This window comes from Aotus nancymaae, unplaced genomic scaffold (genome assembly GCF_030222135.1).
Source record: "Aotus nancymaae isolate 86718 unplaced genomic scaffold, 86718_ANA_hifiasm-v0.15.2.pri h1tg000004l, whole genome shotgun sequence".
In the NCBI taxonomy this organism is placed as follows: domain Eukaryota; kingdom Metazoa; phylum Chordata; class Mammalia; order Primates; family Aotidae; genus Aotus; species Aotus nancymaae.
The window spans coordinates 29395478-29419625 of NW_026988415.1; the positions used below are offsets into that span (position 1 = coordinate 29395478).

Genomic DNA, 24148 nt, shown 5'->3' on the forward strand with positions numbered 1-24148 from the left:
AGCCTGTTTAATTTTGCAAAATGAGTAGCCTAATCTTCACATGCACATGAGATTTTAGGCTGCAACAGTGGGCCCAACTTCTCTCTCCAACTCCTTCTCCAAAGCATAAGGCATAGCAAGTTACATGGTACAAAACAGGCACTCAAACATTTGATGAATGAAACCCAGTGGGGGAAAAAAAGCACATTAAAAAAAAACCACCTGGCAAGTACATGCAATGTGGTTTGATAACATGAAAAATGGAAATTTCTTTGGTTCAGGGAGTGTATCTCTTGTAAGAAAACTCTGCCAATGTTAACATTAAAATGACAAAACACTAATAGGTTGTCTTCATTTATACAACTGACTGCATATGCAAATCTGCTATCCTTCTTTTGACATGAGGTGAATTAACTTTGTTACTATAAGGATTCCTGATACTTTCCTGATCAGACAGACAATACATTAACATAAAAAAACCCAAAACCCTTCCTTAGCACTTGGCAATGACAATGCCTTCAGTAACATTACTTCTTAAGAACCTTGCAATAGACTTCAAGGTGGAGGTCTGCCATTTACAGTTTAGAAGCTCTGATTTAGGCAAAATTTTAACAAGTCACAAAAAAAAGCAATTCAATTCATTATTTCTTAACAGGACAAGCTGGCATTTGGTTTGTGGTATAAGGTCTCCATTAAATTTTGCTGCTGCTTTTGGAATACAAAAACTCCGCACTCAGTATAATGACTGAATCAGATTCCCTAGAATAAAGTTTTTAAAATAATTTAAATAAGTCACCACACTATAGTGGGTAAAACCATTTTTATTAACTGACCAAAGCACATCATTTTGTTTTCTGATTTGAGGGAAAATCATTAAACACAGTTCACAAGAAAATACGACGACTATTTAACTACAATTACAAGAGTCTGAAATCTCACTAGTTGTTCACATAATACTTTTACAAATTCATACAACTGTATAGTCTACTTAAGCATAGCGTTAACCAAAAGAGCAATATCAAAGATTGAGACACTTGACTACTACTTTTGCAGTGGGTGTAGTTTTATAACAACAACAAATGTTACCTTATGAATATGTTTTACTTTAAAAACCACTTGGCTAGTGACTGTACTGTTTCCTCGTGGTTCAGGGGTGTGCATGAAGGCTCTCAGGAGAGCAAACACCTATTCCTATTCTGTATGTCCCTCTCTCATTTTCACATGAGAATAACCAATTGAGTAAAATAACCAAATAACCATTGCCCCACCATGAACATGAGGCTTGAGAAGACAGTCCTACAATCTTCATCATATATTTAGGTTTTTAGGCCAGCAAACTTTTTACCAAAGCTTTCTTTTGACTGTTCAGATCCTATTTTAATGCTAACTATATACTACTGTGTGTGTGATGGTATCTGAGTGTCTATGTGAGGGCAAGGACAACAATGCAGTCCAGAAACACAGTAAATATGCTTTTTTGCAGCTGAGCTCTGTTTTGATATTTCATTTTGTTGCTGGACAGCTTTTTAATCAATACCAAAGTCTTTGGAACACTGCAGATTTTCTTTAGAGGTAGATAAAACAGAAATCATGCAGTTAAGTCAATTGAGAGAAAAAAAGGATTTGCTGTCTTTAGAGAACATCATGACTAAAAGTTGATCCTTTGCTCTCGGTGCACATTTCAGATTTTTACCTGTTTTGGGAAATACCCAAGTCTTCCTTGTCTCTCAGGAAAAACACATTTAAATTCATCCTGTACTAACTATAAGTAGAAGAAAAACAGTATTAACATGTGTATTACAGCACTTCAGTTCACTTCCTGGATTTGTGACACACAAACACATCATGCATTCTATGACGAAGTTAATTTTATTAGTGTCACTAGTGATGTTAATTTAAAAACATATAGCAAGTGTTTAAAACTTTTCTAAATATTGTAATCACTATGTTTTAAAGACAGAGTGGACTGTTACAAATGATTTTGCAAAATACAAAAATAGATATACTTCCACTGAATGCTTTAATCATTTTTCCGAGCACTCTCATCTTTTGGTTCTTCCTCATCTGAGTATACAGTGGGCTCCTCCCCCTCCTTCAGCAGTTTGCCCACGTGATGATACTTGACTGGAGGTAGAAAAGAAAACACAAATGGTCATTCTCATTCTTTCTAAAACATCATTACCACATTTCAATTTAAAGCATTTATTAGAGGCCTACAATATACTCAGCAATCTGTTGGGCTTCTTAAAGGATACAGAGGTGGTTTATACCACTGTCCTTGCCAACAGGGAATTCGTTTTGTACAGAAGACAGACATATAAAACAGGTGGCAATGTCTGGCAAGAGTGTGTAATGTAATATCAAAATGAACTGTTTGTGTGTAGAGAATGTTTAGAAGAACAAGGGCATGTTATAAGTTTGTTAGAAGGGTTATAGAACACTTCATGGAAGGAGGATATATTTTGGAAAAATGTAAAGAAGGATTTAGGGAGCGAGTTCCAGAAAATAAAAATACCATGTACAAATGCATACAGGTGAGACAACATATCTAGGAAGCAATAAAGAGACCAAGTTGGCAGGAGTAGAGTTAACATTTAGAAGTTAGTAGGAGATAAGACTGGCTAAGTAGTGTGGGGAAATGTTATGAAAGATCTGAAAAGCCAGCCTGAGGAGTTTGGACTTACCGGTGGCAAAGGGCACTGAAGGTTTATAAGCGAAGGAATGACAAAGTAGAATAGTGCTTTAACAATAGTATCAATGTGATGTATAGGGCGGATTTCAGTAAGGAGAGACTGGGAACAGGACGATCTGGAGGCTAGCATGCAGATCCAGGTGCAAAGGAACCAGAGACAGGAATAGGGTGGTGTCCATGGGAATGGAAAGGGAAGGATGTGTACTTCGCAAGAAAACTGGAAGAATGAGTTAATTAAGTGAAAATGAGCTCCCATAGACAAAAATGGCAATTCTGTGGAGGGAGCCATTCTGGAGGGTCACATGACAGGAGATCTACAACATGGAATGGACATTGAAGTCAGGATTGGCAAGAAAAAAAAAAGTTTCCCCAGAAATCTTTCAAAAAGAAAGTTCAATCCTATTGTGGGGATAGAAGCCATATCATAGGGAGGAAGAAGGTGTAGAGAGGAAATGAAGCAGTAGTTAACAAAAACTTATAAGTTTGTTTGACAGTAAAGGGAAGGAAAAATAGTCTCACAGATGAAGAGGATAGCAGGAGACAGAATGTTTTTCCCAGCACAGAGAAAAACCTATGGGTGGCTAAAGGAAGTGGTAAAGGAGCCAGGATACGACTGGAGGTGTAAGAGAAAACAGATGTTACGGGTGCAAACCAGAATGCAAAAGACTTGAGATGGCATCAGCAAACCTCCACATCACTGTAGCCAAACTAATGTAGGGTCGATCATCTGAATATCCGAAGCCAAGAGTCTCCTATTCCTGAATATGAGTAGGAATTAGAGGAGTAACCAACCTGTCTAACCAGGTAACTAAAGCTGCTTTTGTGTGAAATAACCGTCAGGAACAACTGGAACTGTACAAGACAAATAAAAGCCGGGTGGCGCCTGGGAAACCTGCCTTAAGGGGAATCCACACCAGCTTTGAGTGTAGCTGAGGTGTCAAAACAGCAACTACGGCCAGCCTTAAAGTGGAAAAAAAAATCACACTTTTTCTCCCATTGATGAAGACAAACCCTAGAAAACAGAGCTTTGTAAGTTAGACACTACAATTCATTAGTTTCACATGGAAGACTAATTACAAAGGCATCTTTATGATGCCAAAAATTAAGGACTATATTAGGTAACTGAACTATGTTTTCCAAAGTATAAAGATTTGCCTCTAGACTTGGAAGTTACACTTAGCCTGCTTGAGACCCAAACTCAAAGGCAGAGCCACATCTGGCTAATTATTAATCCAAAACTCTCTCTGAAGTCAGCATTATTTTCAAACAAAATGGTTGGACATAGCCAAGAGAGCATGTAATATTTAACTGATTATAGAGAACACACCTAGAAAACTATATTTTAAATGAAAAATTTTCAAATAAATGCTTGTAGTCTTTATATACTATTTCATAAAATCTGGGAAAGACTCTTATTCAAATTCTTGGCAGTGAAATATTGCTAGAGTGATAATTAAATAGATTTGACAGAAGCCATTCCTGAATTCTCCAAATCTGAACTTAACCCCTCATTCCTACTTTTCTCCAAAGACCTCAGCCCATAGCATAAGCTAGAAACAAGCACCTCCTTTTTACTTTCTTTTTAAAAATGCAGACACCATTGTTGCTGGGCACATTATAAGCATCATTTGTAGATGAGGCCTATAGTTAGGCTCAATTAGATTCAAAGAGAAGCTGTTTCACAGAATACAAGTCTCCCATTCTTCAACAGAGATGTGGGCTGCTTTTAAACGGCAAGCTCTACAAGAGAGGGCTTATGAAAATCCCTTTCTGTAGCCAAGATGGCCACTGTCCTTTCCCTGACACACCAAGCACCAAATCCCCATGTGGAATCTATGCAAATCTCTCAAAATTTTAAAAATCAAAACCAGAAACCCAAGTTTCCATAGAGAACTAGTTAAAAACTGGTATGCAATCATAGCAAGTGACTCAGCACTGCTACAATTACTTCAAGTCATGAACTTGATCCGTCTAAGATTAAGGAGCCTATCAAAATGCACCAAGTTTTAGGTTGCTTAGTAATAACTATTGTCCTGCCATGAATCCCCATTCCCAGTAGAAATTTGACCCAGGTACAATTTTAAAAATGCTTACAAGTGAACTGAGATTCCCAATCACTCAGAGTCTCCTGCTGGGCAGCAGTGAGGTCAGAAAGGTCATCATACTCATCCTTCAGTGCTTCCTTATCCAAGCAAAATGTGGCAAGGCCCCTGGATGCATCTCTTCCAGCGAAGACCCCATACGGACCCTCTTCAAAAACAAAACAAAACAAAACCAAAGATCAATTCTTTATCAGACCATCGATTTCTCTGTGATTTATACACAGAAAATGGCTTCCCTATTCATCAACATAGCCCCATTTTTGAATATCAAATTCCATTCAGAAACCATAGTGATGTTGATATTTCAATCATTATGTAGGAGACACTGAAAGACCTGTTGTCATTAAATTTTTAAATAACTAAAAGTAAATCAAACTGCTATACATTTGTGTCAGTCACCTGTGGTTTTCACACAGCTAGTAAAAGTCATACGTGGTTAGTGATCTCTTGGGTAGTGGTAGTAGGGAATCATATAAGATAATACTGAGTCCATGGGTTAGAATTCAACTTTAGAACATTGAACTGGGAGCCTGACTGTTCTAGGCACTTGGGGCTACACCAATGAGAGTTATGGTTTCTTAAGATAATATACACTGATATGTACATGAAAACACATTTCCTTATAAATATATTCTGATCTGTTTTAAAGAATCAAAGGTATCTCATAGAGATCTTTGGTTGTAAGGTTCAATTAAACATTAACTCATGGCATCTGCAGAGAATCATTTTATAAGAGCATCAGTGGTTCAAAAATCTATCCACATTACATAACCTTCACTGTCAATAAATAAGAGATAACACAGAGATCAGTCTTCATTACCTGTTTTTGGTAGGCTTGAGAAGACTGTGAAAATACTAAAATCTTCATGGAAAAGAGGCTGAGTCAATACTGCAAAATAACTCTATGAAACTCAGAATGCTATTATTTGTGATATTATACTGAACTTTTGTCTAAGAGAGCAGAGAATCATTCCGTAGGTACACAAAGTGGATATTTAGACTTATTTAAATATTGCACAACTACATGAAGAGAATCCAGTGTACTTTAAACAATGTGTTATTTCCCCCAAGGCAGATTGAATAGCAGCCCTGACATTAAAAAGTTTGTAGTTAAACACTGTGCCAAATATGAGAATAGGTCAAGTTTCAATATGGCCTGGTCACCTGAAACCTCAATACACTCAGAAATTTTTACAAATTAGGTAAATTTTATGATTTTTAAATGCAATTAAAATTCCAAAGAGAAATGCTTATTTTTAATCATCATTACATGCTGCCATATCCAGTAGAGAAGGTAAAAAAATTCCCACAATTTTCCTAAATGTATACCTCTAGTGGAAATGGCAGCACCTAGTACTTGAGAATAGGCAAACGTAATGGTTTGAAGCTCACCATTTCAGAAATTATGGTCATTGGCTTGGTAGAGTGAGTCTTTACCAAGCAAACCTCACAGAATATTTAAACAAGGTCTAGTGGGAACATTAAAAGTCTTTAAAAAATACATATTATTCAGCTCAATGTATATTCACTAGGATGCAAGCAGAAATTTGTGTCTGTTCTGCGCACTGCTATATTCCCATCTCTACAACAGTACCTTGCACAGAGTTAACAGGCACTAGAATGACTGATTTTTAGGAATCCTTTACAACATGAAGCATCACTTCCTACCATGATGTCACGTAGTCATGGGCTCACTGAATGACAGTGCAAGATAGAGGCAGAGATCTCACAATAGGCGATCTTTATTACTTTTCGGAGAGAAAACTAAGGCTCAGAGAGAACAATGCTTTGGACAAGGTCACACAACTAGTCATGACCCAATCAGGACTAGAACACAGGTTTCCTGACTCCTAGTTTTGTGCTCTGTGTGCAGGCTGACATTCCTCTCAATGACTCTGCAAACTACAGTCATTATGATGCCTCATGTACATGTTTTCACTGCCTTATGGTTGTTTTTAATATTAGCAGGTATTTACATGACTATGTTTACTGATAAAGCATCTATGTGTGCTACTGTAAGTGACAAATAATATGTGTGGTTGGTTTTCAAATTATTTTGACAGTTACATGCCTACAGAAAGCAGGTATTCTAAAATATCCACAGGCTCAGTGTGGTGGCTCATGCCTGTAATCCCAGCACTTCGGGAGTTGGAGGTGGAAGGATCGCTTGAGCCCAGGAGTTTGAGACCAGCCTGGGCAACACAGGAGCAAGACCCCATCTCTAAAAAATAAATTTGTTTCTAAAAAAATAAATAAAATGTCTGCAAGAAAAAAACTAAACGAGTGCGTTCCTTACCCTTAACACATCTTATTTTGATCAGTTGGACTGGGAGATTAACATGAATGCCCGAGTTTCACCTGTGTACTGCCTTTTGTACTCTTCCCTCTCTCAGGCCAGTGGGGAATGAGCACCATTGACGTGGACACCCTCTAAGATCCCTGTGTTTAGAGTCCATATTGGAGGATCAAAAACCTCTTCTTCCTCCTCCCCAAGTATTCTATAAAGCAGGACTTTGCAAGCCTGGCTGCTTTTCAAATTCACCTGGGGAAGCATGTTAAAATGCAGACTCCCGGACCATCCTGAGACTCATCTGCATCTCTAACTCATCTGCGGTTAGACTGGGAATCTGTATTTTTCCTCAGATGCATCAGGTGATTCTGATACGCAACCAGGTTTGCAAAAACCTCACTTCTAAGGAACCCATCAGGCCTGCCTCCTCCGACAGCTCAGCAGTGCAGCAGTTATCCATTCTTCATTTCCCTCTGATTCCCCCCACCCAGCAGTCTTCATAGCTCTACTCCTTTTGTTTCTTGGTATCCTCCCACTTCTCCCTCCCTCCATTTTAATTTTTTTTTTTGGCTTCTAATCCTTTCTCTCCTGCTGTAGACTAAATATCATATTACCTTAAAAGCTTGCCATGTTACCATTGTCCACCACGTTCAGCCTTTATTCCTCTCTCAAACAGTCCCCTTCCTCCTTGTTCACCTTCCAGCCTTTCCGCATCTGCCTACACACAGCACAAGCGCACACATACCAAACACATGCCACACACATACCTGACGCATGACACATTTCAAGTGCGCGTGCACACACACCATACACACACCCCTGATAAATCACATACACGCACACACCGCGCATGCACACTTCGCGAGTGCACACACACATCACTATCCACCAGGCACAACGCTTTTACCTGCTGTTAATCCTATCTCTGCGTTTTCTCCCACACACTCACATTCGGAATCTACTCCCGGCGGCATTGGCCTTCCAGTCTTCTCTAGCTCTGGCCCTTCTCTCACTCTCGCACTCTCCTCATCTCTCCCTTATTTCCCCTCCTAGAACCCGACACTACCCCCTCCTCCTTCCAGGAATCCTCAAGCCCAAGACCTTCGGAAACTCCCCCAACAGCCTTGGCTTTGATGTGCTCCCCCAACAACGCCTTCGAGCTTTGCGGTCCCACCCACCCCCAGCTTAAGCGCCTCAGCCTTCTTTCTCCAACCCCCTCCCAGCGCTGTCAGCGCGGGCCGGGGATCTGCGTCCCCGACTGGCCAGCAGCCCCTCTAGAGCGCCTCTTATCCCCTGCCCGCCCCGGGAGCCTCCCAGCTCTCCGACTGCCCGCCTTCCCTAGCTCGCCGCCATTCCTCCCTCCGCTCAGGGACGCCCCGCTCCCGCCTCGCCTCTCTCCCGCCCAGCCCCGTGCCGGGGGCCCCCTTCTTTTGTCTCCGCGGCCCCCTAGCTGGCCGACGTACCGGGCCCATAGAACTTGCGGCCTTTGGTCACGTCGAACACCTTGCCGTTGATGGCCATCAGTATGCGCGGGTCCTGGACGCCGTCGAAGCGCCGCAGCTCGGCGGGGGTGAAGTCGCGCCGCTTAAGGCGGGGCAGCGGGGGCGGCTCGTCGTCGTCGCTATCGCCGCTGGCAGCCGGCTGGTCCCCGCGCACGATCTTGTAGAGCAGGAAGATGCAGAGGCCAAGCAGCAGCAGGTTGAGCGGCGACGTGAAAATCTCGTGCAGCAGCCCGCCGTTCTCCAGCTCGCTCGGGTCGGCGCCCGTCGCTACCACATCCTCGGCAGCCATGATCTCTGGAGCAAAGGTTGGGCCGGGCTAGGCAGGGCTCCGGAACTCGCCGCTTTCTCCTCCCTCTGAGCGAGCGAGTGGCGCGCGGGGTTCGGCGGCGGCCTAAGACTAGCCGGGGAGGAGGCGGGGCCTGAGGGGCGGAGCCTCCAAGCCCCGCCTCCCCCAGGCCACCTAAGTGCCCCGCCCTGCTCTGTTCCGCTGGGCGGCCCTCAGGTCCCCCACAAAGCCTCCGGAGTCCGGCGCCGCTGTCCCCCTTAGTTCTACCTGGGAGGCCCCAGCTGAGCCTCACGCCATTCTCCTGCCGTCCTCTAGCTGATCGCGACGTACGCGCTGCCCTCCTCGGCACCCCTTTTTGCCTCCTCGCAGACCGACCCGCTGGGAGAGCCTCTGCTTTGCCCAGCTCTGCGCGAGCGCCCCTCCGCCACCTGATGCGCGCCAGACACCGACTCCATTTCTCTTGCTGCAGGCTTTTCCCTGCTTCCATTCCACAGCCCCTCATCTTCCCCCGGCCGTTCCCGGGCCCTCGAAGCTGTCTTAGGAGACAGGAAACTCATTCTTGGAACTCCATTTTCTATCTCAGAGCCCTACATGACTCATTTTCACCTTGGAAACCCCCGTTCGCTCTCCTTGATGGCCTTTCCCCAATTCTCCCCTAGGTGCTGTGGGACCGACTCCCCCGGGATAGCTAAAGTCAGTGCAAATCTCTCCCTATTATCTGCTAAAACGAATCGGATCGCCCAGTTAACTTTGAGTTTGTTCTCCGAAAAACCCTTTTGCAATTATTGATTTGCTCAGTCACCAGGCATCAGCAAGCGACGTTCTCTTGTTGCTCTTCTTTTCCTCCTCAGAATAATGTGCAAAGTTTCTTTGTTTGGCAGCGTTCTTCTATTTGGACTCTGTCAGGCTACCCTTAACAGTCACAATAACCCTGAGCTGGAGCCCAGACAAAGGCGGGAGTTTGTAAGGATCCTAGGCCTGGTCCCTTCCTTTCCTAGGTATTTCATCCGGCCTTTGATGTGCTAACAAGCTGCACAGAAGCCGGCCTCCACGGAGGAAGGGGTTGCCTCGTCCTAATTTGGCCCTTCTTCTGCTGGCAGGGGGAGGGGAGCAGAAGAAAGGATAGAGAGGGAAACAAAGTAATTAAAACCAAGCCCTGCACACATCTGCCGCCCAGAGCAGTACTTTCCCACCAAGCGTTCTGTTGACTTGCACGTAATTTACTCCTTCTCGCAACACGCAAGAGAGTTGAGTAAAGACTGGCTTCTTACCTCAGAATTCTAAAAATTTCTGGCAAAAACTGCTTCCATCCCTGCCCCCCACATCTTCTTAAATCATTATAAAGTGATACAAACAACCTTTGTATCGGGCCCACGCATTTTTCTCAGAGCTAAATTTGGGATTCGCTGAAACAGCCCCTCCAGATCTTTTGTCAAAACTCTTCGATTTAATCACGGGAAACAGGCTCAAACTGAGGGCCCTTGGCTGTAGTTAGACTCTATCTCTTTTAACTTGTGTGGCCAAAAAAAATTAGAAAGCTAATAAACTTATGAAAAATATTTTCATTTGCAACTAATATGACAGCAGGTTAATATTTCTTTGAGAGCTCATTTGGATTGATGAGAAAATCTACAAGATTCTAGTCAATAAATAGGCAAAAATAGAAACAGGTAGTTTACAAAAGAGAGCATGCCAGTGGTGAATAAGCATATGAAAAATGTTCAGTCTCATTAGTAATAAAAAGAAAAGCATGGAGATGCCACTGTCACCTACTACTTTTCTGCAGGAAAGATAAACGGGAAAAAAAAGGTAACACAGTATTGGCAAGAGAGTGGTGAGACTCTTATACACTGTTGGGTACAACCTTTTATTATTCATAAAAATATTTTCTATCCATTAATCCCACATCTAGAAATCTGCTGTTTGGCCCAGTAATTCCATTTTTAGGAATCCATCCCAAGGAAGCAGAAATATAGACAAAGATTTCTTTACTAAGATGCTCAGTAGAGATTCATTTTTAATACAGAAAAACTGGAAACAACCTAAATGTCCGACTTCAAATAAAATGACTAATTAATCCACTTGAATTGTGACAAAACCACTAAAAGGCCATTCAAATATCATTACTGTGGAGTCCTAATTAGGGAAAGGGAATCAGGCTGGTGGGAGCATGAAATAGCAAAAAGAAAAAGAAAATAAGGTACAAATCTCCCTTTCTTCATGATCCAGGACACAACCTTCCTACGTAAATAACTCACAACCTTCCCGTGTCCAGCTATCACCAGACACCTGTAAGTTAGCTCATTGCAACCTTGTCGTTTTCAATATTACACAAAGACCTCTTCAACAGACAGCATAAACACCATCCTATAAAATTTCCAGCAAGCCTTTGTCTCCTGGCAGTCGGCTTCTCTCTTGCAGGCTGCCTGTTGTCTCTCTGGCAACATATTTTCCTGCTTTCTCTCATCAGTCTACCTTCCTTTAACTAAAACTGTCTGGTAAATTATTTTAATCCCGTGCCACCAGCCCAGTCATTCCTCCCCCACACCAATCATGACATGGCAAAATGCTTGTGTTTTAATCTTGAGGGAAAAACAGGATACAAAATTATATCCAGTATGAGTTCAACTATGTCAAAAAATTCATAAAAGTGTGAAAGGAAACATGTTAAAATGTTAACTGTTGCAATTGTTAGTTTCTTCTTTATACCTTGCTACATTTTCCACAATGGGCACATGTCACTTTTAACCCCAGGGGGAAAATTGGTTTATTATTTATTTTCTGAAAAAAATGTAGAGTCATAATACATGTTCACGATAACAAACTTAAACCGTGAGTGGATGAAGTAAAGAATGAAACTCCTTTTTCCCTCTCCCAGTTCCCTAAACAGTACTTCCATCAGGCCCATATATTAGCTGTTTGGCTTATATTCTTGCAGACATATGCAACACACATAGACACACACACACACACACATTTTGTTTAATAAAACTGGGGTAAATTTTACATAATAAAAATTTTATCATTTTTTTCTAATAAAGAGAAACACAGAGTAAAAAAAAAAAAAAAAACAAAAACAGAGCCATTAGCTCCCCACCCAGATAACCCCTGCTGGAATGTTTTTTCAAAGTAATATTTGTCTAAAGTTAGAAAATTCAAAATATGGGAAGATACAGAAGATAACTGAAGCACGTTTCCTCACTCTTGATTCTCTTTCCTCAAAGGTGACCACTATTAAATCTGGGGAAAGTGTTTTCATGGAGGGATGCGGAGGATTTACAATTCTCATTTATCATAGTCCAGTGTCCCTTCTGCTACAACGCCGTGTCCCCTTGGAGAATAATGGATTAAAGGAAGTCCTGCTTCACATGGAGGGTAGAAAACTTGTGCAACTTAAGACCTCAAGAAGTGATACAGTTTAAAAATATAAATGCTTGCAAACCAGATTTGATGTTCAATAAAGTGGGCGATTAGCTAACATTGGGATGTAGAGATTATTGAAGAAAAGCATCCCATCATTCAGGCTCATGTCAGAATCAATGCTGGGTGGAATGGCCTCCTCCAGGGTGGCAGTTCTCAAGTTATCTGGAAATAAGCAAGACTGCTCCTGAATAAAAAACCCCCTTCAGAACATGAGAGTTGCCTTAATATACTCTGGCTCCAAATCAATTCCTAAAGCCAATGTACTTGATCCAAGGACTACTTACTTCCCAAGATACATGTTAAGTCTTTTGGTGTTTTCAAACTTCTGTCTCCTTTTAATTATTTTCAAAGGTTTTAAACAGCTTTTAAAGAAAAATAGAACAATTGTCCGATTAGCTAGAAAATGTTTGGGAAATAATTCAGCCTCACTAGGAAGCAAATAAATCCAATGGAACATAATAACAATGCACCATTTCTCATCATCCAAATGACTGGAGAGTGCTTTTTTCTCTTTTGTTTCTTGGAGCTTTTTAAGAATGGTAATACTTGGTGTTGGCAAGCACAGAGCAAAACAAGCACTCTGACACAATTGGCAAGAGTGAAATTGCTAGAATGCAAGATTCGTTTTGTTCACCAATGTATTTCAAGCCCCTAGACCATATCTGGCACATAATAGGCATGCAATAAATATATGTTGAACTTAATTATATTGTGAGTGGGTCTATACTTCCTAGAAAGCCCTTTGGCAATATGCAATAAAAGCCTCAAACTATTCTTAGCCTGTGGCCAAGAAATTTAACTTCTAGGAATTTCCCCTGGGAAGTGTTCAGAGATATGAACAGAGATTTGTATAGAAGAATCACAGAGCATGATACATCATAGCAAAAAGGTGGAAACAGCCTGAGTATCCAGAGATGCTCCCCATCTCACTCAGCGTAAATGCTCAACTCCTTATAGCGCCTACAAGGCACTACGGGATCTGCACTACTCTACCTACTCTTACCCTTAAGATGTTAGGATCTCACCACTTTCTTCCCAGGTCACTCTACTCCAGCTACAGTGCCTCCTTGCTGCCCTTTGAACAAGCAGGTATATTTCCAATTCAGGGTTTCTGTGCCTGTCATTCTATTTTTCTGGAATGTCCTTCCTCAGCCATTCTCATGGGTCATTCCCTCACTGCTTTCAAATCTCACACCACCCTCTTCCTGCTCCTCATCCTCCTTCCCTGCTTATTCCCCCCATTGCATTTACTGCTTCCTAATTATACAGTATCATTTCTCATTTTTTAAATCTCTTCGAACTTGAACATAAGGTACACAAGAACAGAGGCTTTTTTCTTCACTGTTGTAATCCTTGTACTTAGAATAGTGCCTGGCATATAGTAGGTGCTCAATAAATATTTGTGGAATTGAGTTTGAGTATGGAAACCCATTATGTTAAATACTCATGCACAGAAAAAAAATCTGTAGGAAATACACTGAAAAGTTAAGAGAGATCTCCGGGTTGTGAGATAGTAGGTAATTTTTGCTATCCTCTTTATCCAGTGAGTATAAACTCCTTTGATTATTGTAACAAGCAATAAGAAGTTTAAACATTTAAAGACTAGAAAACAAAATTCTACAGTTGCCAACTACGTTTTGAGTGACAGAATATGGATCCACATTTCCAATTTTAGAGACTGGAGACCCCAAAGGGACCTGCCCATCTACATCCACTCAACCAGCCTTGATTGAGCTCTAGCTCCATGCTAAACTCTGTGGTGGGCCTAGGGATGCAAAGTCCTTTCCCTCAAAGAAGGAGCTCACAGTCTAGCAAGGGGAGACAGTCAAAAGGTTACAGATGCTGCAGTTGAGGTCTCCACATGGTAAGGGGGAGGTTGGCGAGGGATGGTGGGAGGTGTGATCTAGGAAGGTTTCATACAGGAAATGATATTGAGGTGAGTCTTAAAAATGTTCATGGCACCAGTTAAGGCTATCAGTAAAACAAAAAAGAGAAAAAGAAAAAAATTTCACGAGGTGGACAAGGAAGGGGATAACTTTTCCCTGGAAAAGTTATGACTCTGAGGAGTCATACCAGGCTTAGAGCTCCCTGTGGGATTGATGGAAGCTGCATTGTGACTGCACTGAAGCTCAGCTTCTCCTTCTGCCCAATCCTACTCCCTTGTCTTACATTTCAGGTGTAGATCCCAAGAGCACCCTTCAGTCAGTTTTCTACATAGTAAACTCTATCGCAGAGTCTTTCTCAGGAAACCCAATCTTCCATGATCTGGCCTCAGCCTACTTGTCCAGCATTATCTCTTGCTACTTCCTTCTTACCCTCAACACTCCAACCATAATGAAGCTAGGAATGATATGGCCAATGTCACAGCTAATGTGTATTTACTGAGTGCTATGAACACTTTATATTTGATTCCATTTGTCTGGAATGCTCTTCCCCAGATATTATCATGGGTCACTCCCCTTCCTGCTTTCAAATCTCATTCATCTCACAAGTGAGATTCTATTATCATCCTCTTTTCATAGATGAGAAAACGAATACATAGAAAGGTTAAGCTACTTATTCAAAATCACACAATTAGTAAGAGGCAGTGCTGGGATTTAAACTCAGCAGTCTGGCCCCAGAGCCCATGCTTTACATGAGATCATTTTGCTTTTTCGAAGTGTGATGCTCATAGGAGCACGGAGGTTGCAATTGGAGGGGTAGAGACTGGAGCAGGGACACCAGCCTTACCACAGGAGAAAATGAAGGTTTAAATCAATGTTGGGATAGTGAGAACATAAATACAAGGATAGATTGATAAACGTTAAGGAATTGGATGGGACAGGGCTTTGGATTCCTCCTCTATTTCTCCCATTCCTTCTATATCTGACTTATGCCCCAAAGTTTTGCTTGAGTGGATGTCATATCATTGATCAAGAGATGATATATAGCAAGAGTAGCAAACTTGCAGAAAGGACATTGTATGCAAATGGGGGTTGTGTCTTAAAGTGTGGTTCATAAACCAGCAGCTTTGGCACCCACTGGGAGCTTGTTGGAAATGCACGATGTTGGGCAGTATCCCAGACATACTGAATCAGAATCTCTATTTTATCAAATCCCCAGATGAGTCACATGCACATTCATGTTTGAAAAGCACAGGCATAAGGAACATTCTGGTGGGGATATCCACTAATATGTTCAGTTGGACATTTGGATTTGGGGCTCAGGATGGAGGTCTGGACTGGAGGGGTAAAGATGAGGTATCAGCCTATGGGTGGTAGCTGAAACCACTGGCATCGAATTAGATTCCAAGGAGAATACAGGGCAGAGGTCTCTCTCTCTCTTCAAGGCTAATTGTACAATGTTCTAAGCTAAGGTTGAAGACTGTTAACCTTGGTGCCTACAGCTGGCTCAAACACATGTTTATTTGACCCTCACATTATTTTAATTTTTAAAATATTAGACATAAGCACTTAATCAACAGATTTTTACATAAAACCTATATTTCTTACGTAAAAATCTTCTCTTAAAAAATGAAAAGATCATTTTGGGAGGCCAAGGTGGGCAGATCACTTGAGGCCAGGAGTTTGAAACCAGTCTGGCCAACAACGTGAAACCCTGTCTTTACTAGAAATACAAAAAATTAGCCAGCTGTGGTGGTACACACTGGTAATCCCAGCTACTTGGGAGGCTGAGGCATGAAAATTGTTTAAACCCAGGAGGCGGAGGTGGCAGTGAGCCGAGATTGCGCCACTGCACTCCAGCCTGGGCAACAGAGCAAGACTCTGTCTCAAAACAACAAAAACGAACAACAACAACAAAAAAAAAAAAAACCCGAGAAGATTTGGCATTATATCTCTGATTAGCAGCTGCCTCCTTTAGCAGGTGCACCTAAAGAAGCCCCACTTCTCCCTGCTGTATCCCCAGTGCTGAGAACAAGTATCAGTTGTCTTTTATCACAATTGCTCTGTTTTCATTAAAGCAGAATTAAGTGGATAATCGAATTTTTTGTACCTATGGCTCTATCAAAAGTAGAAAGTGAAAGAGAACAGGGTTACTATTTCGGAATAAATACAGGGCAAGGACACATTTCTTTGTGAATTCTGGCATATACTACATTGCCACACAGCAACCGGACTCACGTTACTTACTTATATTACTGACCTGGCATTTATAGGCAGGTTGCAGAGGGAAAAGTAGGGCCAAGAGAGAGTCAATATTAATCTTGTAGGAATTAATATTGTAGGAATAAGTAGAGGAACAGAAACCCACCAAGGAGATTGAGAATAAAACCCGCAAATGGTAGGAAAATGGCAGAACAGTGTAGTCTAATAGAAACAAAGGGAAGAGAGAGGGTTTCCAGGAGGGAGAGGTTCACAATGCCGAGGGCTGTAAATGGATCAACAAAGATGAAAATTAAGGTGTAAGTTAGACTAGGCAGTTAGGAAGTCCTGGGTTCCCTATGCCAGACTCCTTTTAGTGTGGCATGAGAAGGGTGGAAGTCTGGTTCCAGTGGCCTAGGGAGTGAGTGGAACATGAGGATTGAGGAGATCTACCTCTCAAATAAGAAGGGTTTTTTTTTTTTTTTTTTTTTGAGACAGAGTCTCACTCTGTCGCCCAGGTTGGAGTGCATGCAATCTCCGTCTTCCAGTTTCAAGCGATTCTCCTGCCTCAGTCTCCTGAGTAGCTGGGACTACAGGTGTGTGCCACCATGCCTGGCTTTTTTTTTTTTTTTTTTTTTTTTTGCATTTTTAGTAGAGATAGGGTTTCACCATATTGGTCAGGCTGGTTTTGAACTCCTGACCTCGTGATCTGCCCGCCTCAGCCTCCAAAGTGCTAAGATTACAGGCATGAGCTACCGTGCCCAGCCTCAAACATGAAGTTTGATAAGCTTGACTAAGGAAGAGGAGGTAGGGAAAAGAGGAAATTGAATTTCCTGGTTTGATTTTCATTCTTCTTAATGCTGTTATAGACTTCAGATGCAGCAAGATAGGTAGTAATGCTTACAGGTTGAAAGTACAGGACAGAATGGGTATTTTTTTTTTTTGAGATGGAGTTTTGCTCTTGTTGCCCAGGCTGAAGTGCAGCGATGCAATCTTGGCTTACTGTAACCTCGGCCTCCCAGGTTCAAGTGATTCTCCTGCCTCAGCCTCCAGAGTAGCTGTGATTACAGGCGCCCACCACCATGACCGGCTGATTTTCTTAAATTTTTTAGTAGAGACGAGTTTTCCCCATGTTCACCAGGGTGGTCTTGAACTCTTGACCTCAAGCGATCCACCCACCTTGGCCTCCCAAAGTGCTGGGGTTACAGGCGTAAGCCACCACACCCCGCCCAGAGTGGATGTTAATCAACCCATGGCATGGAATGAGTCAGGAGACAATGAAATCGAAAGAACAGGTGGAAGAATCATAGCTTCTCCTTTAAGAGGAGAGGGAGAGGGAGTTCAAACCTGACAGCTTCAATGTTTTCCATGAAGTAGGAGGCAAGGTCAACTGTAAGGGGAGCAGAATGGGGAGAGAGGGGGAAACAGCAAGAGCTTGAGTGTTAGCCAAGGCTAATATTTTCACCATTCCCTCCATAGGGGCTTTTGGAAACAGGAAGGAACAGGAGAAATACAGGCATTATGTTGCCTAGGAAACACAGTGGTTTGCTAAAGCAATAGTAAGGGCAAATCTTATTAACCCTTTCATAGCCATTGTCACCAGAGCAATTGGTGAATAGGGATGGAAGTAGAGAGAATTTTGCTCCATAGAACACACAGTGGACATCCTCTCTAGCTTGAGGAAAATATGAGGGTATGAGTAGCCCTGGGACGGAAGACTTAAATAAAATAGTAAAGACCATCAAAGAAGTGGCAGGCAGTGAGGTGTCAAAGACATTCCCCTATTTCCTTGTGCTTGTGAGTGCCCCACACCACACACACACACACACACTCCATCCCTTTGCATGTATACAGGTGCGATCCCACTTTCCCATCAACCAGAAATATCTAGGGTTAATACGTGGGAATTATCCTTTCCTTGATTTTTCTTTTTTTGGTATGGCAAGATAATCTAATTGAAAATGAATTGTCTTCTGTTTTTTTCTGCTGTAAGTTCATTACTAAACAAAATTTATCTTTCTCTCCCTTACTCTCGATACAGAGGATGGCCAGGGCTTTGTGACAAGGAGATCTGAGCTTTACTTTTGCCAGCAAGAGAGTAGAGAGCACTTTGTTTCCAAAAAGTCTCTAGGTTATTGAGAGCTTTGAGCTGAACTGAGAGTGAAGGTTTCTGAGGGTGAGGAAGAGTAGAGTGTGGATCAGCTATATCCCCCAAGCCTGGACACACATAGTGGTTGGGAGGCAGTGTCCCAGAGTGTCCAGGATCCATGCCCTGGTCCACACACCCGCACCCATGACTCCCCAGAAGCCCATAGGTTTGTAAATTCTACCAAGGAAGACTTTCCCTCCAGACTCAGTTGTCCTCCCTAAGCTGATGCTGGTCCATCATTTTTAGTGACTTTAATCAATGTGGATGACCCATCCCACACCATGACCTTCCACTTCCTTGACTTTCTTCACCTCCAACCACGTTTTCCTCTACCCCACATTAGCCACCCTCTCTTGGTCATACACTAGACCTTTTCAAAAGCCCAACTCTGGTTAAACCCAACTGTTCCCCCATTCCCTAACTGCACTCAACTCCCCCATACCCTAACTGTACTCTACTCGCTGGTCTCACTTGAAAAAAGTACTTTGGAAAAGAATCAAAACCGTTTTATTCACAGATGACATAATCATCTATGTAGAAAAGCCAACGAATTCTACAAATAAGCTTGTAGAACTAATGAGTAAGTTAACAAGGCTAAAAGATACGAGATTGACATATAAATATCAATTTTACTTCTATATGCTAAATATTTGATAGCAATGAACAATCAGGAATCAAAATGCAGAAAGAGACAATAACATCCACAACAACATTAAAATATGAAATAATCAGGGACGAAATGTATATGATTCCATTTAGATAAATGTCTAGAAAATGCAATCTAATACACAGTGACAGAAAGCAGCCCAGTGGCAACCTGGGGATAATGAATGAGGAAGAGCTCACCCGAAAATTTTTCACCAAAAGTTCCAGGTGAACTATGCTGTACAAGAATTATACTACATAGTCGAGATCGATCTTCTCTCCCACTCTCATTCCCTGTGATGACTCTATGACGACATTTTCACTGTCTACAAACCTTCAGTGTCTCCTGTCTATTCTCACTCTCAGCTGATGATATTGCATTTCATTTCATTAAGAAAATAGAAGCAATTAGATGTAAACTATCTTCTCCCTGACACCAAACCCACCAAACTCTACCTGTAGCTGTATTCTCTGTTTTCCTTCTTGGTACCCTGCAGAGAGTGTCTTCACTCCTATCAAGGGCCTTCCCCTTGAACTCTGCATCTGTTTGCCTAATTCTCAAAACTCTGGCTCCCACAGTTTATCTTCTTCTCTCCTTGATCATACTTATGGGCAGATAAACATGCTTGAGCATTTCTTCTTCTTTTTTTTTTTGAGACAGTCTCACTCTGTCACCCAGGCTGGAGTGCAATGCTGTGGTCTCAGCTCACTGCAACCTCTGCCTCCCAGGTTCAGGTTATTCTCCTGCCTCAGCCTCCCGAGTAGCTGGGACTACAGGTGTGTGCCACCAAACCCATAGTCAACACCACACCGGGCTAATTTTTGTATATTTAGTAGAGACGGGGTTTCACCATGTTGACCAGGGGGTCTCAAACTCTTGACCTCGTGATCCACCCACCTCAGCCCCCCAAAGTGCTGAGATTACAGGCATGAGTCACTGCTCCCGGCCTGTTTCTTCTCTTTTAAAACAACTTCCCTGGGACCGGGGGTCAGGAATTTGAGACCAGCCTGGCCAACATGGTGACAACCCGTCTCTACTAAAAATACAAAAATTAGCTGGGTGTGGTGGCACATGCCTGCAATCCCAGCTTTTTGGAAGGCTGAGGCAGGAGAATCGCTTGAGCCTGGTAGGCATAGGTTGTAGTGAAGTAAGAGAGTGCCATTACGCTATAGCCTGGGCGACGGGAGAGAAACCCTGTCTCAAAAAAACAAAGACAAAAAAACCATCCCCTGACCCCAAATCTTCCTTCTAGCTACTCCCCTATATTTTCTGTTCCCTGTGTATCCAAATTTCTACAAAGGTTTGTCTACGTATATCATCTCCACATCCTTGCCTCCCATTGTCTCTTCCACTCACTCCACTGGGCTTTTTCCTGAATCACCCCTTCAATGCCATTCTTATTTATGTTCTGATTCCCTGGACATTTTTGTAACTTTGTCTTTGGACTCTGTCTCTTAGAGTACCAACTACAACCCTTTGTTCTCAGAGCACTTTGCAGACAGAGTACAACATTTGACAGAGTTGATCACTACACCTTGAAATACTTTCCTTACTTGGTTTCTGGGATACATCCTACATCCTTTGATGGGTTTACCCCTTTTTTATTGACTACTCCTTCTCAGCTTCCCATACCATTTCCACCTCCTTTGTCAGACATGCAAATGTTGGAGTGCCCCAGATATGTCCTGGGCCAGCATCTGGTCTCATTCTCTCCTCAGGTGATTTCATTCAGTCCTAATGTTTTTCATATACTTCAGACTCACATAAACTTTGTATGAAAGACAAAAGGAAGGAGGAAAAAATATAAACTTTTGGCCAGGCATGGTGGCTCACACCTGTAATCCTGGCACTTTGGGAGGCCGAGATGGGTAGATCACTTGAGGTCAGGAGTTCAAGATCAACCTGACCAATATGGTGCAACCCCATCTCTACTAAAAATACAAAAATTAGCCAGGCGTGGTGGCAGGCGCCTGCTACTCGGGAGACTGAGGCAGGAGAATCGCTTGAACCTGGGAGGCGGAGGTTTCAGTGAGCCGAGATTGCACCATTACACTTCAGTATGGGAGACAGAACAAGGCTCCTTCTCAAAAAGAAAATAAATAAAATAAAAATAAACTTTTTACCCTGGTCTTACCCCTGAACTCCAGATCTGTATACATTAGGCATACGTGACATCAATAGGCATCAGAATCTTTACATGTCCTAAACAGAACTTTTAATTTCATCCTTGCATTAGTCGGTGTTCAGTGGTGAGAAACAGAAACTGCTTAGTTATTTAGAAGAGAAAAGGATGGAACACAGGGAATTAAGGGCTTACAAAAATCAGTGGAAGAGCTGTAGGAATGACTATCAGGACTCTATCACTAAATAGGCCCATTAGGGGTGCTGTAACCTCTGTCCTCAGTCAGAAACGGGGGTTCAGGAAGCCTCCTCTAAGATGGTGGGCTTCAAGAATAGAACAGCGCCCAGGACCTCCACGCCCGGCCCCGCATCAGAGCCCGGCCTCGCCCTCGAGCCGCAGCCGGGCCTGGCTGCCTTCCGCGCCCGCTTGCACTGGCCTTGTCACTTCCTGGGGCTGTGCGCGCACCTCGACTGCACGCCCGACATCTGGGCGCTGCACCACTGGAGCGTCTGGCTTACCCCTTTCTCGCGCGGCGCCACTTGCCTCTTCGACGCGGCTTTCTTCCTGCGCTGCCTGCGCGAGCCGCTGCTAGTCTACCCCGACTTGGTGGAGGTGGTGGGCAGCCAGTGGTGATCTCCATCAGAGGCAACCGAAAGTTTCTTATCAAAAGAAATTTGGCTGGCACCCCCACATTTCTACGAAATGAGAAAACTTGAAAACTTTGCCTCTCTCTGATTTGCACAAATTATGTTTGGATCGTGCATTAGAAGGACTGGAAAGGTGGCTGCCCATCACCTTGTTAGCTGCTGATGGGATGCTCCAGCTTTTACCAGGTGATGAGTTAGACTTAGACGATTCAGACTTTTTAGAAAATGTTTTGTCTGCTGGAAAAAAAACCAAAAACGGAAGAAATCATGAAGGAAGGCAAGCAATTTCACCGGATAGTGATATACAATCGCCATCTTTACGATATTCACGTGACTGTTCAAAGTATCGTTTATCCTAAGAACTCCGTATTAAGAGCCATTTGTAGGGTGCTCATGCTTGTTTGTAAACTGGCCTACTTTAAGTCCTTGTGAATATTGAGGGTCGAATTTCAACTTGCTTGAAACTTAAGGAAATTTGTGCCTGTAACAGTTATTATACAGCCATGCGTGGTGGCTCACGCCTGTAATCCTAGCACTTTGGGAGGCCGAGGCGGGTGGATCACTTGAGGTCAGGAGTTCGAAACCAGTCTGGTCAACATGGCGAATCCCCATCTCTACTAAAAATACAAAAATTTAGCCTGGGCATGGTGGCACATGCCTGTAATCCCAGCTTCTTGGGAGGCTGAGGCAGGAGAATTGCTTGAACCCGGGAGATGGTGGTTGCAGTGAGCCAAGATTGCGCCACTGCACTCCAACCTGGGTGACAGAGGGACACTCCATCTCAGAAAAAAAAGTTATTACAATGCAGTGTTTCTTATTTCAAGTGTTTTAGGGAGTTCTCTTGCTTATTTTATTCTTTAAACCTTACGGTGTGCCATATGTATGATGTTTGTAAAGTATTAATGATCTTGTAAACCAAAACAAGAAAAAAAATTCACAATGACTCCCACTTCTGTATTGTTTTATTATCTCAAAAGTTGAAATAAGATGTTCTTCTGCCATTGTTCTCGATGTCCACTGTATTAGCACCTTCCCTGATGTGCTTTGGAAGTTGATCGCTGAATTTCTTAGACTTTCTGCTGGAATTACTTTAAGTGTGGCTGATTAGATGGTGAAAATTAGACTGAGACACCCTTCAAGTAGCCATGTCATTGTTTTCTTACTAAGTCTTTAGCTTGATGACTAAGATACAATTCTTTTTAAAACGAAATGCCATTAATTCTTTCCCAAATTAGACATCTATTTTAGTTAATATTTTAAAGAAACATGAAGCCATAACAAAAATCATTTTTACTCCTGAGTGTTAATGAATGTAAAGAGGTTACAGATACAGTGTTTCATTAATGATGTTTAGTTTTACTATATTAAATATGAGTAGTTTTTCATTGTCTTTAGAGAAGAATAATGTCTATTGATTAAAGGTAAGAAATGATAGTTAAGACACCAATTCTGTGTCAAGATCTTTGACTGTATTATGCATTGTACAATTGACTTCATTTTTCATGAAATGCCTTAGTTTTCCTACTATAAAATAAAGATAATGATGAATTAAAAGAAAGAAACAAAATAATAGAACACCTTAGCTGCAACCCAGGGAAGCTGAGCCACTACCACTACCACCATAAACTGACTCTCAACAACCATGAAACTAGTGACTGAGACACGGAAACACTGACTTGCATTGCTACAATTATTGCAAAAGTCCCTTGATTACCATCTCTCTCTCCTCTGCCCCCTCCTCAAACATGCACACACATATGCACACATGGACGCACACACATTCCAGCCAACACATAACACTTGGGACGTGCAAGGCAGTATTCCAAGTTCCATTCTTATATTATTACTGTTATTATAATACCATTTTACAGGGGAGTAAACTGAGGTAGAGAGAGGTTAAGTAGCCTAAGATTACAGTTAGTGAGTTGTATATGCTATTATCTGCCCTGCTCTTATCTCTGAACATTTCTTTGTCAGTTTTCCATGAATTTACAATTCTTCATGAACATATTTTTAATGACTGTATACGATGCTATCATATGTATTTACCACAATTTGTTTGACTGTTCTCCTATCTTGCATATTTAGATTTATTTCCAATTTTCTTTATGAACAGTAGCTGCAATGATCACTCTGCATACAAATTATTTTGCCTATTTCTGATCATTTTCTTAGGATACACTCCTTAAAATTCAACTCTTGGGTCATAGGCTATGATTTCTAAAAAC

At 42.1% G+C, this 24148-nt stretch overlaps 1 protein-coding gene and 1 pseudogene across 1 annotated transcript; one reads left to right on the plus strand and one right to left on the minus strand.

The window, feature by feature from the left end:
• Positions 1-782: 782 nt before the first annotated feature.
• On the minus strand, positions 783-8933 carry PGRMC1 (progesterone receptor membrane component 1). Its single transcript, XM_012475874.2, has 3 exons — positions 8527-8933; positions 4766-4921; positions 783-2103 (listed from the first exon to the last, which is right to left on the minus strand). Exons 1-3 carry the CDS (start codon positions 8852-8854, stop codon positions 2000-2002), a joined length of 588 nt encoding a protein of 195 aa, XP_012331297.1. The 5' UTR covers positions 8855-8933; the 3' UTR covers positions 783-1999.
• A 12655-nt stretch (positions 8934-21588) lies between these two features.
• On the plus strand, positions 21589-22352 carry LOC105733734 (acyl-coenzyme A diphosphatase NUDT19-like; annotated as a pseudogene).
• The last annotated feature ends 1796 nt before the right edge of the window (positions 22353-24148 follow it).

Bases quoted from the DNA above. Each gene is read 5' to 3' on its own strand.
- PGRMC1 (XM_012475874.2), bottom strand. From the start codon at position 8,854: ATGGCTGCCGAGGATGTGGTAGCGACGGGCGCCGACCCGAGCGAGCTG. The intron at 4,922-8,526 runs GTACGTCGGCCA...TTGTTTTTGAAG, and splicing joins CCGCAAGTTCTATGGGCCCG to AGGGTCCGTATGGGGTCTTC. The intron at 2,104-4,765 runs GTAAGCATTTTT...TTCTACCTCCAG, and splicing joins TTGGGAATCTCAGTTCACTT to TCAAGTATCATCACGTGGGC.